Source organism: Chionomys nivalis, chromosome 19 (assembly GCF_950005125.1).
Source record: "Chionomys nivalis chromosome 19, mChiNiv1.1, whole genome shotgun sequence".
NCBI lineage: Eukaryota > Metazoa > Chordata > Mammalia > Rodentia > Cricetidae > Chionomys > Chionomys nivalis.
Genome location: NC_080104.1, coordinates 37,274,064 through 37,287,834, shown reverse-complemented (window position 1 = coordinate 37,287,834; position 13,771 = coordinate 37,274,064). Strand labels below are relative to the sequence as shown.

Genomic DNA, 13,771 nt, shown 5'->3' with positions numbered 1-13,771 from the left:
CTGCTAAGTGGGAAGAAGACCGTGGGCAGAGCATGAGCTGTGCATGTCCTAGAATGTGAGCCATGCCCTCGCTTATCCTTCCCATCCTTCTCTTTTCCAGGTATTTTGCCCTAGGACTGCTCTATCATTACAATAAACAGGATGCCTCTGCGGTTCAGGTGAGTTCAGAAAGGCTTTCGCAGGCTAGCAAGGTGACTCGACAGGTAAGAGCACCTGCCGTTCAAGGCTTGACACCCTGAGTCTCAGCCTTAGAACCTGTGGTGTCGGGAGAACCAACATTCGAAAGTTATCCTCATACCTCCACATGAGTACTAAGGAACACAGAACTTCCACATTTACACACACACACACACACATACACACACACACACCACACACACTTTTTAAAATGTATTTTAGTGTTGTTAAAAGGCCAATAACCTTTAATTTTGCATTACTTTTTAAGTCAGTAGAAACCATTCTGACCTTTTCCACAGAGAGCAAACATAACACCATTTTCAAAAGTGAGCCTTAGTAAGGGTTGACATCAAGTCTCCATTCTTGTTCCTGACAAACAGGCCAAGAAGTGGTGTCTTTAAATCTCTGTAAAGAATATTCTGAAGCTTGAGTTTGTGAAAATTGAAGAAATGAAAAAAAAAGGCTGATTTCCTTTTTAACAGTGACAAGGGGCCCTGGAGAGATGGCTCGGTGACTAAGAGCAACTGCTGTTCTTCCAGAGTCTGTTTCTGCACCCGCATTGGGCGGCTCCCAACGTCATAGCTCCAGATCCTAGGGATCCACCCCTCTTCTGGCCTCTGTGGGCGCTGCACACATGTGGCATGTGCACACAGACATGTACATACACATCAATATGTATTTAGAAAATTGTCACATGGTAATGTACACATTTCTTGGATTCGGTGTCCCACTTGACACGTGCTTACAGTGGAAGGTGATCTAGTCATGGTCATTGGTGTCCCATCTTCTTAATTGGTCACCGTCTCTGCACCAGGAAACTTGGAGCTCGTCTGTTTTAGAGATTTATTCACTCCAATGAGCACAGATAACTAAGGATTTTTTTCTCTAACCATATTTTAGTAACCCATATCTAACTTCCCCCTGCCCACCCTGTCCCTGACTCCCTAACCGCTAATACCCATTGCTTTTCATGACTTTTATGAAATTAGCTTTAAAAATGTGATATTTTTGCTGAGCCCGCAGGCTATGACATCACCTTAGAAAATTAGGGCAGCAGGTAACAGTTGCATTTGTAGTTTCCAGTAGTAATAACAGCAGGCATTGCCAGTGAACTGGGCAGGTGCTTCCCATACAGCACCATTGTAGAACCACAGTGATGAAGTTCCTGCTCTGTGGTGGGGCTGCGATGTGAAGGCCAGCAGGGCTGTTGGGCCTCAACTGAATGGCATTGATCTGTTAGCCTTGTCTCTTGGCTCTCACCTTGCAACTTCCCATTGATCTTTGCAGAGATCTTCTCACACTCTGGGGAGATGTGCTCCCGTCTGCCCTGTGATGCCTCAGATTGCATTGGGTGCTAGTTTCCTCGGGAGACCTTTGTGTAACATCAGCTCCCTGGCTTTGGCCTTGCATTCGTGAGTTTAGTCTGCAGCTACTTTGCTAAAATCACAGTAACATAATTGTAGAGAGAAGAGAACAAGAAAATGAGTTTCCATCAACACATGCCTCAAGGCCAAGAACAGATTTGGATATTACAAACAAAACGTTTATTTTTAAGACATGGTAGCAGCATCTTTAGATTACTGCACGTGGGTTATGATGATGTTAGCACACTATAGAGAAAGATTTGCATACTTGAATAATATGAAGTAAATATTCATAAGTGGCAAAAGTACCATAAAAAAGTCAGTATTTTTCAGTGGACCTTTGATTCAGTTATTTAAGTGGTGAACTCAGGACTGGAAAAACTAGTACACATTAAGCATCCTAATCCGTTTTAATTGGGGGGATCACCACTATTTTGAATTGCAGATTATTTTAGCTTTTGTAGTATTTGCATGCATAAAATGAAATGTCTTGGATGTAAGACCTGATCCTAAACTAAATTTCACTGTGTCTTACACAAATAGCATGAAAGTAATTTATACAATACTTTTTATAAGTCTGTGCTCAAAACCAAGTTTGATGGTGTGGAATTTTCCACTTTTAGCATCATCTCACATTGTAAAATAATTATATTTTAGCACATTTGGGTTTTTAGATTTATTTCTCAAAAAAAATTAAAACTGATCTAAGAATTTACAGCTTTCTGTAGTATAGGTGGGGCACCCTTTGTTCAAAATGCTTAAGACCAGAATTGTTTTAGATTTCAGAGTTTTTCCGATTTTGAAGTAATACATGGGTAGAGAGAGCCACCACAGCTAGCCACCCAGTCTGCAGCCCTGAAATGCAGGCTGCACTATCAACATGCTGGCCCGTGTTCGGATTCTAGACTCTTATGTGAGTGGTGCTTCAGCCTGTGTTTTTGAAAGTCTTAAGAGAGTAAGAAAACAAGGATTTTCTGAGATAGTTCTACCAGGTATTTAACATTCTAGATTTAAATTTTTTTGGTTTCTATTACTTTTCAGTTGTGGGTGAAGATTGTGAACGGGGACGTCCAGGATTCCACACGCTCAGACCTGTATGAATACATCGTTGATTTTCTTACCTACTGCTTAGACCAAGAGCTCGTGTGGACCCATGCTGACTGGCTGTTGCAGAAAAGTGAGGAGGTTTGTGTTTCATACATGCTTTCTCTTCGGAATGTCTGGTAAAAGACACCAAAGCCCTAAACTGCGGGCAGTTTTAGGTGCAAGGGTGGAAAAGCTACATTCGTATCCCTCCCGCAGCCCCATTTTCTGTGTGCCATTTTACATCCCTCCCTTTGAGCATGAGCAACTGCCACAGTCTGCTGCTGCTGCTGCTGTGGTCCGCAGAACCCTCTTTCTGCAGAGGCCCCTGGTAGAAATACAAAGAGCCTAGCCTGCGCATGCTCCCAGTGTTCCGAAAACACTCTACAGTTTCTTCTTCCCCTGCTGCCGAACAGAAATCTGCGTTTTGTTGTCGGGGATGGGCGTAGACCTGCACAGCCCCGTCTTTTCCAAGTAGTCCCCAGTCTGGGCCACGTCAGGAAGAACATCTTCCTCTTCTGTTTCCATCACCCTTCTTAGAGGCTGTGACGTGGAGGTGTGAAGTGGCTTGAAGACCTGGCTCATCTTGGAGGCTGGAACAGGACGATAGAGAAGAAACAACAGTTGTCTCTTGGCTGTAGAGCAGGGGTTCTCACCCTTCCTAATGGTGCGACGCTTTACTGCAGCTCTTTATGCTGCGGTGACCCCAGCCATAACATCTTGCCGCTACTTCATGACTCTAATTTCATTGCTGTTACGAATCAGACTATAAATATCTGATATGTGACCCCAAAGGGGTCATGGCCCACAGGTTGAAAACCACTGCTCGATAGCTAGGCAGCAATGCTCAGAACAGAAGGACACGGACCGTAATGAGACCCCACAGCTTACGCCCACAAAGGCAGCAAGCTTAACAGACCCATTTCTTTGCCCCCCTACCCTCCTTGGAGAGAAAAGGTCAGATAGACAGGTTCAAGGCAGAACTTAGCAGACTTCTCTGCTGTCCATCCTACTTCCTGAACCAGGTCAGAGCCCTTATTCCTTGCATACTGAAACATTTAAAAGTTACATTTATTTACTTTATATGTATTTATGGACATATATGTACATACTGTGTGTGTGATGGTCAGAGGACAGCTGAGGTTCTCACCTTCCAGCATGCATATCCCAGGTATTGAACTCAGATATTCAAGCTTGGCAGCAAGTAAATTCCCTGCTGGGCCAGCTCACCAGCCCCGCCTTGTATAGTTTTTATTCTATTCCTCCTTTCCCTCTACGCATGTCTACGGAACATACCAGCACATGTTCCGATGGTGTTGATACAGTGTCACTTAAAGGGTTAGGTCTTTTTTACTCACCAGGCAATCAGCCAAACTCCCCGAGATTCACATGGTAGCCCACCACTTGACCTCTGACATCTCTTGAAGGATGGTTCACATATAGGGTTAACAGACCTTTTTTCTGGGTGGTGGTGGTGCACACCTTTAATCCCAGCACTCAGGAGGCAGAGGCGTGTGGATCTCTGTGAGTGCAAGTAAGTTCTACAGAGTAAGTTCCAGGACAGACAGCCAGGACTACACAGAGAAAGCCTGTCTCGGAAACAAACAAACAACAATATAAACAAACAAACAAAAACCTCAAAAAAAGAAGACTGAAGACAAAAAGAAAAACCAAACAAACAAATAGTAGACTTTTCAAGGTCATGTAGACAAACAGCGCTGAGACACAAATCTAGAAGACCTGTAGCTGTGTTGTGTTTTTCATGTTTGTGGTTCATAGGGTGTGGGGGTGTACATGTAAACCTGTAGGCATGCAATAGTACTTGCACGAGGGGAACCCAACAATGTGTAATAGCCTTCTCAGTATTTCCTTAGATGGCAGAATTGGCCCAGGGAGCTCCTCATGGCAGACATGGGAAGGCAGCCTGACAGTTGTTCAGGGACCACAGGCTCAGATGGTGGACCAGCCAAGCGTAGTAAATAATCTGCTAGCCAGACAATGTGTTCAGAGAACCAAGAGCACACTGTATTTTCATAATTTCTGGATTTCCTCCCTTAAACTTTGCAAGGGACAGTCTCTGTTTAGGATAGTCTTTATAAACTCTTGTCGCTTGCATGGCTGTCAAAGCCTATTACCAGTGACCGCTGTATTCCCTAGTTTCCAACCATTCTAGAAGAAATCCCAGCAATGTGGGGGATTATTTCAAAATGCCAGCCTCTTTCCTGCCTGAATTGTGTCCTTTGTTTGCTCTTTCTAGGGACTTCTTGCTAAACTGTTTTCTCCCATAGTTTTGAGATAAGTGTGGCATATGAAAACCTGCATCTGCTTAATACATTAGCATATTCTGCATGATATTGGCCAACCCCCGAATGCTAAGTGACTAAAAGAAAGATGAAGAAAACTGAATTGCTGTTCTTTCTGCAGATTGGAGTTCAAGTTTTCACCAAGAGACCTTTGGACGAGAAGCAGCAGACTGGTTTTAATCCAGATGACATTATCAGTTGCCTTAAGAAATACCCTAAAGCCCTGGTTAAATATCTGGAGCATCTTGTTATCGACAGGAGACTGCAGGTGAGCGCTCAGAGCCTGGACTTAAGGTCTCTGGCTGCGTGTCTCTTACAACTTAGGAAAGGGAACCTGAGTGTCACTTTTCAGGCAGGCCACGTCCCCTGGTCACTCAGTCTGTGCTTTGTTGATTATCTGAGGGATGTGAGCCTTCGTGAAAGAGACTTAGAGGCTTAGAGCAGGATGTGTTCATCTCTGTCTCATCACCACCTCGCTTCTCTTTTGTTTGTTGGTGTCCTCCAGGAAATGGGGGAAGCTACATCTATAGGGTATTAAAGCCTTTGCCTCCCAGAATGAAATTGTGCTCCCCGGCAAGTGTCAATCATCTTTCCAGCATTATGATTAACCCCAGGCAATTAACTTCTGAAGAGCAGATGGTTCTTTGGCCCCACGGCTCTAGAGCTTTCAGTCTGTAATGGGTTGTCCTATTCTTGTTGATGAAGAATCTTGGCAGAAGAGGGCAAGGCAGGGCATTTGTTGAGGTCCCACTGCCCCTGCTGTGGTCCTACTCTTCCCCTTTTCTCCAATCCTTCCACATTTCACCCCCAGCGCCCAGTAGCATCCCATGGAGGCCAGGCCTTTAACAGTGGGCTTTGGGGCCATATTCAGCTTCCAACTATAGCAACGTGATTGTAAACCCTCCCTCTTTGGGAGTCTTCCAGTGCTCTGACCGTGTCCTGACCACTGTGTTTGAGAACCTACCACGGCCTCCCTCATGTAAACGCTGTGTCTGGCTCATCCCTGACTTCTGCAGAAAGAAGAGTACCACACCCACCTGGCCATCCTCTACCTGGAGGAAGTGCTGCGGCAGAGGGTGGCCACTGGCGGCAAGGATGTAGACACCACTGAGGCGCAGACCAAACTCCGGAGGCTGCTCCAGAAGTCTGACTCCTACCGCGTCCACTTGTTGAAAGGTGAGGATAAGATTGCGTCCCAGTGAGAGACTTCTGGAGCTGGGACAGGGAGCCATTGTCCCAGAGTACAGCATTTGGGTCCCATAGGGTGCTTGCTCGAGCTCCCTTTCCTCAGAGCTGTCCTGATGAGTTTTGGATTGAGCTTTAAAGCACACGATTCAGGTCCTTCTAATGACTTCAGTACCTTCACCACTCAGTATCCATGGTGTACTGGACCCCAAGGAATCTCAAGATCTGTAGTACTCAAGCTTGAAGGGAAATGTCATAGTCTGAGTGTAGAATCTGTGTAACTCACAGCTTACCTTTGTACCTTTGTCTGTGCCGTAAGTATGGCAGCTTCTTAGTTATTATTTCCTGACTGTCCACTCTGAGGAGAGTGGTGATGCATGTGTGCTGTGGTGTTTGGCTGCTGCTGCTGCACCTGACACAGGCTATACAGCCAGCCCTTTACCCCCAGGCTGGTAATATCTGCCTCAGGCATCAGGCCTGAGGAGCAACCCAGAGTGACCAAGCTACAGATTCCAGCGCCTATCATTTGCTATTAACCTCGGCCCCCAGTTGTCCTGGGAATCCCACTGCAGCAGGGAAAGATCTTCTGTCGTCCCCTATTTCACAGCCCACAGGGGAGCAAAGTGATCTTGGCAGTGAGACTCAGCCCATCAGCCCACTAAGAGAGAGCCTTGATCAAGACTGGCACTGCCCCTGGGCTGTGTCGTTTTTTGGAAGCTTAACTGCAGGGGGAGCAAAGAAAACGCTTTTCTTTCTGTTCTGCAAACTCGTTGGATACAGATAATACAATTAGGATTTTTTTTTTAATATCGTGAACCCATGTTCCTTTCAGTTGAAATAAAGGGGTTGAATATGGATTTTTTTTTTTTTTTTTAGTAAAGTGGATATTTGGATTTTCTCTATGGGTTCTGCATCTGCAGATTTAACCAACTGTGATTTGAAAGTATTTCCCCCCTAAATACCATAACCTTATAGTCAGCTGCATTTAAATCCTCCAGGGGTGATCTCAAGTATAATAGTGTTAGTTACTTGAAAATAGTACAGGGGATTTGGGGTTCTTTCTGGGAGGGTCTTGACTCTCGTCCCCCTGAAGACACAGAGGAAGGAAGAGTTGTTCCCCTGTGTGTTAGTCATGAGATTTTGTCCTGGAAAGACAGAGTGATGCTATGGTAACAACAGACCAGGAGCCAGGGCTCCAGTGATGCTTAGGGCCCTTTAGAGAGCAGAGAAACCCACAGGTTCATTTCCTGAATGGTAGCAGCTGAGTCTGTCTTTGGTTTTTCTAAGATTCGAGTCACCAGGGGAAAATCCAAGGAGCCACCTCCATCAGCCATCTAGGTGGCAGTATTTAGCAATGTCTAGGTAGCCTGCTCTTGCTGAGGCTACAAGAATAAGCAAGTGAGCTCAGCCAGTCAGCCCAGTCTGTTACTGAGTGCCAATTTTGTCTGACAGAGAAGATCCAGGGTGCTGGCCTGCCCATGGAAAGCGCCATCCTCCACGGGAAGCTGGGCGAGCACGAGAAAGCCCTGCATATCCTGGTGCACGAGATGGGGGACTTCTCTGCAGCTGAGGACTACTGCCTCTGGGGCTCCGAGGGTCAGGACGCAGCCTGCCGTCAGCACCTTTTCCACACACTGCTCGCCATGTACCTCCATGCGGGCCCCTCTGCCCATGCGCTGACTGTGGCCGCTGTGGACTTGCTGAACCATCACGCCAGGGAGTTTGATGCCACCCAGGTCTTGCAGCTGCTGCCTGACACCTGGTCGGTGCAGCTTCTCTGCCCGTTCCTCACAGGAGCTATGAGGGACAGCATCCATGCCAGGAGGACCACACAGGTGGCTCTTGGCTTGGCCAGATCAGAAAACCTGATTTACATGTATGATAAGGTGAGTGCCCAGCCTTTGTGCCAGCTTGCTTCTCTGCGAGCCCTTGTTGCATGAGAGGTGATTCTTTAACCTATGAGAATGTGGTCTTCGTTAGTTCTTATTTCCTCTACACGTATTGATTGCTCCCACCAAGATATGGAGATCTATATGGGCAGAGGCAGAGGCTGCACTAAATTATCAGACTAGAGTCAGTATTGATAGGTACTGTTTCTTACTGCCTTCCAGAAAATGAAATTGTGATGTGGGAATGTGCCACTAATCAACTGAGGGGCTGTGACCAAATCCCTGATTAGGGTTCTGCTTTTTATTTGCAAGTGAGCATCCCCCTTGGTCCCCTCAGCTCTGATAGTCATGACTTTGTGGCAGACAGTCAGTGCTTTGAGAATGCCGAAGGGAAGAGTTTGTGTAGAAATTTCCAGATACACAGTGGTTACTTTAAGAAAACTAACTGCTAAGTCTGGAGAGATAGATGGCTCAGATATTGAGTGTTTACTGCTCTTGCAGGGACCTGGGCTCAGTTCCCAGCACCCACATAATTGCTCACAGCTCCAGTCCCGAGACTCTGATGACCTTTTCTGGCTTCTGCAGGCATGTGATGCATGGAAACCCATGCAGGCACACACACATACATGGAAAAAGGAATAAATAAGTCTCAAAGAATAAAAGGAAGGCAGTTCTGCTGCTTTCTCTGCTTGCTCATTAAGAATAGCTCTGCTCATTTCCATTTCTCAAGTCCCATGTCAAGAAGTCGATGGGGCACAATCCTGTGGGCAGTTGTAGTCCGCTGTAGACTGTGCATCCATCCGCCATGACTCAACAGCTTCCTCACGATTGCTTTCTGTTTGCAGGTGAAGCTGAAGGGAAGTGCAGTCTGGCTCTCAGACAAAAAGCTCTGCCAACTCTGCCAGAACCCTTTTGGTGAGCCTGTGTTTGTCAGATACCCAAATGGAGGGCTCGTGCACACCCACTGTGCTGCCAGCAGACACACGACCCCCAGCTCACCCAGCCCTGGCTCTCGGACTTGAAGAAGCATGGTCCAGGCTGCACAGGGGATTCTGGGTTCTTTTCCAAACCTGCTTTGTGCCAGCCAGAACAAAGGGAAGGCATCTGGGTGCCAGGGAACTGCCAGCCCTGGGAAATGAGGACACCGCAGCACTGATTGCTCCTCGTGTGAATGTAAAAGGAAAAGGCCTGACACCTCGAGACTAGCGACAGGCCAGAGGCTCCCCGTCCAGGAGGTTACAGTCCTTCAAAGCACAAGCCAACTTTGAAAAGCAGGTGGTGGAGCCTGGGCGATCCTGACACAGGTGGGGCCAGAGAAGGAGCTCAGCTCCACCTGGCTCAGGCCAGCGTCCAGGGTGCAGAGTCCTGAGGTGGGCGCCTTGCCTTCTGGGGAGGTGCGCTCTGGGGAGGTGCGCTCTTGACATGGACTCCGCATCTGCTGCTAACGTGGACAGTGTCTGTTCTTCCCATCCTGCTGTCAACCTCGGGAAGCCACTGCCCTGTCATGGAAGCACTCACTCGGTGTGAAGGCCTACGCTCTGACTGCCTAGCACATGGAGATGGATTCAGGAACATAAGCTTGAAGCAAGCGGGATGGTGAAGTGATTCAGTGGGCAAAGGCACTGGCCACCAAGCCTGACAACCTGAATTCAGTCCCCAGATCTTACATATGGAAGGAGAGAACCAACTCCCACAGGCTGTCGTGCCTACACACACACACACACACACACACACACACCACAATATAAGAGAAAAAAAGAAAAAGAGGTCAGAGTGGGAAGCTGCTTTGCCCATCCTGAAGATTGCAACTAACGGGGCCCAGGTTGTGTGATGGCCCAGAAACAGGTTCGTTTCCATCCGCTTGATTGGAAACACCTTGATGGACATCCGCAACTAAATATTTTTATTTGAATTCATATCTTTGTCGTTTTCTCTCCCTTGGAATTTCCTCAGCCGTTTTCATTACAGATATCTCTTTCCTCATTAAAATGTACCTCCTACTGAATGAATACTTGGGAAACTCAAAGGGAAATGTAGAGTGGCCGGTGAGCCTTCTGGGAGGGGCTGCCATTGCTCCACCCTGTAGCTGGCAGCCAGCAGAGCGGCTAGCCCCGTTCTAGCCCTGTTCTTCCCGCAGGTGTTTCTGCAGGACCTCAGGAGGCAGTCTGGCCAGGCCACGTGATCTGCCAGCACTTTCTATGCCTGTCTGAGCTTTCCGGAACCCGCAGAGGAACTCCTCCGTGACCAGCTGGACTTGGGGTTTCTGCGTCGTGCAGCAGACAGGCTGCAGCTCTTGCCATTTCACTGCCCTCTTCCAGGTCACCAGGTCCCCCAGGAGGCTGGCTTTATGAGGACCTCAGGGTAGACAGCACACCCTCCACCATGATACCTGAAAAACAGCATCTCCTGGGCTGCCGGGATGGCCCAGAACACACCCTCCCTCCGCCTGCCCGAGCTCCCCTCACTGTCCACTCTTTACAGAATGCTTCTGTACTTACAATGATCAGTTTATTTCTTTTCCTTTTGGGGTTCTGAGCAAGCCAGGAAGTAAAAGTGTCTGTCACTGTTCAGGGGACTGACACCCCTTTCCCTACGTGTGTCGAGTGTCCGAGAATAAATGAAGTCTCCTTGCAGCTCCAGTGTCCCAAGGATGACTGAGGACACTCTTCTCATTGCTTGTCATTATACCCAACGAATTGGCGTTACAATTCTCAAAGCACGAGTTACCCCAGTAGCAGTGTCTAACCTGCAAGCACTGTTCTCCCTTCCCAAACTGGGTAAGATCTCGGAAGGGGCTGTGTCTGCTCACTCCTAACCTGGAGACACTAGCCTCTTCTCTGAGTATTGATTGACAAAGTCTATCAGTCCAACCCCCACCCAACCCTTAAACAGTTCTACAAGGCGGAGAATCACCTCATCTGTTACAAGTCCCATTCCCTCACCGTCCTCACTCTCCCGAGGGCCGCTTCTCAAACCCCTTTTTAAAGATGAACCCATGGTCCTATCACAGCCCGTGACTGTCCACTGAGTGGTGCAGTGACAGCTGGATTCGGGCTTGTTCCTCCCTTTAGGCTACGCAGCCGTCCTGGTTGGAGCTGCATGGGCTGAGATCGGTTCACCTTCATATCTGTGGGGTGGGACCGTTTAGTCAGGGGAACCGTTTATCTGCTGTTGCCTGCCAGGTGCCACCTAGGCTGTGGGCACCGGGTGTGAGAACAGAGCAGAGAGGGGCTTCCTGAGCCATGCTGGACGCTCCCGGAGCACAGAGAAGTGGGCACTGGGTCCAGCTGCCACAGGGCACCTGTTACACAATGGGGCAGTCCTTGCTTTCTGCTTGCTCTCCCGTAGGAACCTCTGTCCTCACAGCTTCCTTTGCCTCCTATTGGGTCCCAAATCCACACGATGTACAAATGTAAACTTGTTGATTTTATTAAAATTCTTCTAATTCTTTGTTCCTTTTTTGTCATTTTTTTAAAATAAAAGTCACCTTACTAAAGTGCTGCTTTCTACATATGCCACCTCATTGGGAGGAGTTCTAGAGTCCAGCTGCAGTTTGCCTTTTCCCTGTGCCCATGGAGGTGCCTGCAGCTGGCCTATAAGTGCCGAGGTATGGAAGGGCACAGACAGACAGCATTGCTCCAGGTCCAGAGAAAGCCCCTCCCTGCCTTCGAGGGCATGACGCAGAGTGGTGGAGCGGACCCTCCTCTTGCCTCCATCATCCCTGCCCTGAAGTGGTACACAGGCATGCACCAAGTGTTTTCAGATCAGCCCCCCTCCCTGCAGTGGTCACAGCAGGTCGTTGGGCAATCCTGTTGGATGTCTGTGCTCATGGACCTGCATCACGGGTACTGCTCCATCCCTGAGCAAAGGGGACTACAGGCATCTTTTGGACTCTTCTAACCTTCCTCTGTCATGTAGTCAGGTAAACCTCACATCCGTGGAGTGAGGCAAGCTGTCAGGGCTCAGATTTCAAGCAGAAAATTGGGGTACTGTGGTAATTTTAGTGTGGCACCAGTCCAGCAAGATGACCACCTCACCCCCCCACCCCCCCCACACACACGTGAAAATTCTCTTGTCTGGCACTTCGCCAAGCAAGGAGACCCCCTAATAAAACTAGCCCAGGTTTTAACTGTTATTCCAATTACCATGGGTGCTGTTTTCAGAGACATGAAGCCACAGCTAGGATCATCTTTTTTATTTTACATACGGGTATCCTATGCATATTAAATAACAATAGAGCAGGAGATGGTGGAGGCTAAACTGGAGCCTGGAAAGAAGAGGCTAAATTCACACCGAGTTGTGGACCCACTACAAAGATAAGAGACAGGCTAAATGGCAGAGAAAGAGTAAAATGCCCTAAATGTGTCTTGTGGAGGCAAAGACTGGCGTCTGCCTCAGTTAAATGGACTGTGACTTGTGTTAGGAGTAATTAGATATTAACTAATACCCCATTTGCTCCTAGCGGATCTGTCAACCTTAGCGTTTGAAATGAAAACCTACAAGCGTCTAGACCATATGGACCAGAGACCTTCTCACCTTCTCAGCAAAGCTCCGTGGCCAGAGCTCCATCTAAAGGCTTGTTAGCATGCTGTTTGGAGAAAAGCACTGAATTAATGATGCCTGCTTTTCTTTGGCTTGCAACCAGGGAAAGGAAACAAACAGCTATAATTCAGTCTGCAGCCTAGAGTGGTAAATTAGCTAAATGAGACCACGTGGCAAGAATTAGAGAACAACACACAGCTCCTTGACCACATGAGACTTTTTACCAAAAAGATGTTCGATACCAAGAGACTTGGGTGCTGCTGACTCTGCTACTCTACCTGGACACAGCCATGTCCCTTAGACCTTGAAGTCTCATCCATGATTAGGGGGTAGAGCTGGGTAGCGTCTGGCGTCTCTTCAGGAGTTAACTTTCTGATTAAGGGAATCAAGGTAAGGGAATAGACGTGATTCAGCCCTTCAGGTGCTGCCCTTCAGGGCTTGGGGAACCCCAATGGCACCCAGCACAGAATCTCCTATTTGGCTATGTGACTGTGGGGTATGCCTGTCCCTATGAGCTGTCAGCACTCCCATAACTCACTGCACGGTCGCTGTCCAGGAAAGTGACCACAGCAATCCACATGGTGTCTAGCTGTCTGGTGTTCAGTTGTTCCTGTTCTCCAGTCTGTGCCAAGATGCGTTCTTTTGCCTCTGGCGTCTTCGACTCCTTCACCACTCTGGTCATCTTTCTCTACAGAACATTTTTCGTTTGTCTTAGTTGAGACAGTAAGCCTTCCCTCCAGATTTCATTCACATTCTTTCTCAGCTCAGCAGACAAATCCCAGCCTACTCTCAGGAATATGAGCTAAAGTGACCTGGTTTCCATCATTGCTTAAAATTAAACTGGCTTGCCCTGCCTCCCCCTCAGTGGTCCACACAAACATTTGTGATTTACCTGGGTCAGCTGATACACATAACAGAATTAGGGGAGCCTACTACCTACTGTCCTTCACTCCCTCCTCTCTAGCTGGGATGTTACAGGAAAATCCCCCAAATCCATTATAAATTGTTTCAATACATTGCTGAGTTACAGGCCACAGCTGACTAAAGCCTATAAATATATATAGCCAAATGCTAAACTTTTGCATTCTTGGGAATTATAGGACAAGAAAGCATTTCCTTGGTTATTTGCATAATAGCGCACACCTCTGAAAACAGTTTCTTTGATTTCAAATAATTTACCAGAGTATATTTATTTTATATGAATAAACCACATCAAGAAATCAGCGTT

The 13,771-nt window shown here is 47.5% G+C and overlaps 1 protein-coding gene across 1 annotated transcript in view; it reads left to right on the top strand.

The window, feature by feature from the left end:
- The window catches only part of Tgfbrap1 (transforming growth factor beta receptor associated protein 1), a 43,786-nt gene extending 32,331 nt beyond the window's left edge, over window positions 1-11,455 (top strand). The window contains exons 7-12 of the mRNA XM_057751675.1: window positions 101-158; window positions 2,583-2,726; window positions 5,049-5,195; window positions 5,944-6,103; window positions 7,565-7,998; window positions 8,847-11,455. Coding sequence (XP_057607658.1) covers window positions 101-158; window positions 2,583-2,726; window positions 5,049-5,195; window positions 5,944-6,103; window positions 7,565-7,998; window positions 8,847-9,023 — 1,120 coding nt within the window. The 3' untranslated portion in view covers window positions 9,024-11,455. The remainder of the gene's footprint in view (window positions 1-100; window positions 159-2,582; window positions 2,727-5,048; window positions 5,196-5,943; window positions 6,104-7,564; window positions 7,999-8,846) is intronic.
- The last annotated feature ends 2,316 nt before the right edge of the window (window positions 11,456-13,771 follow it).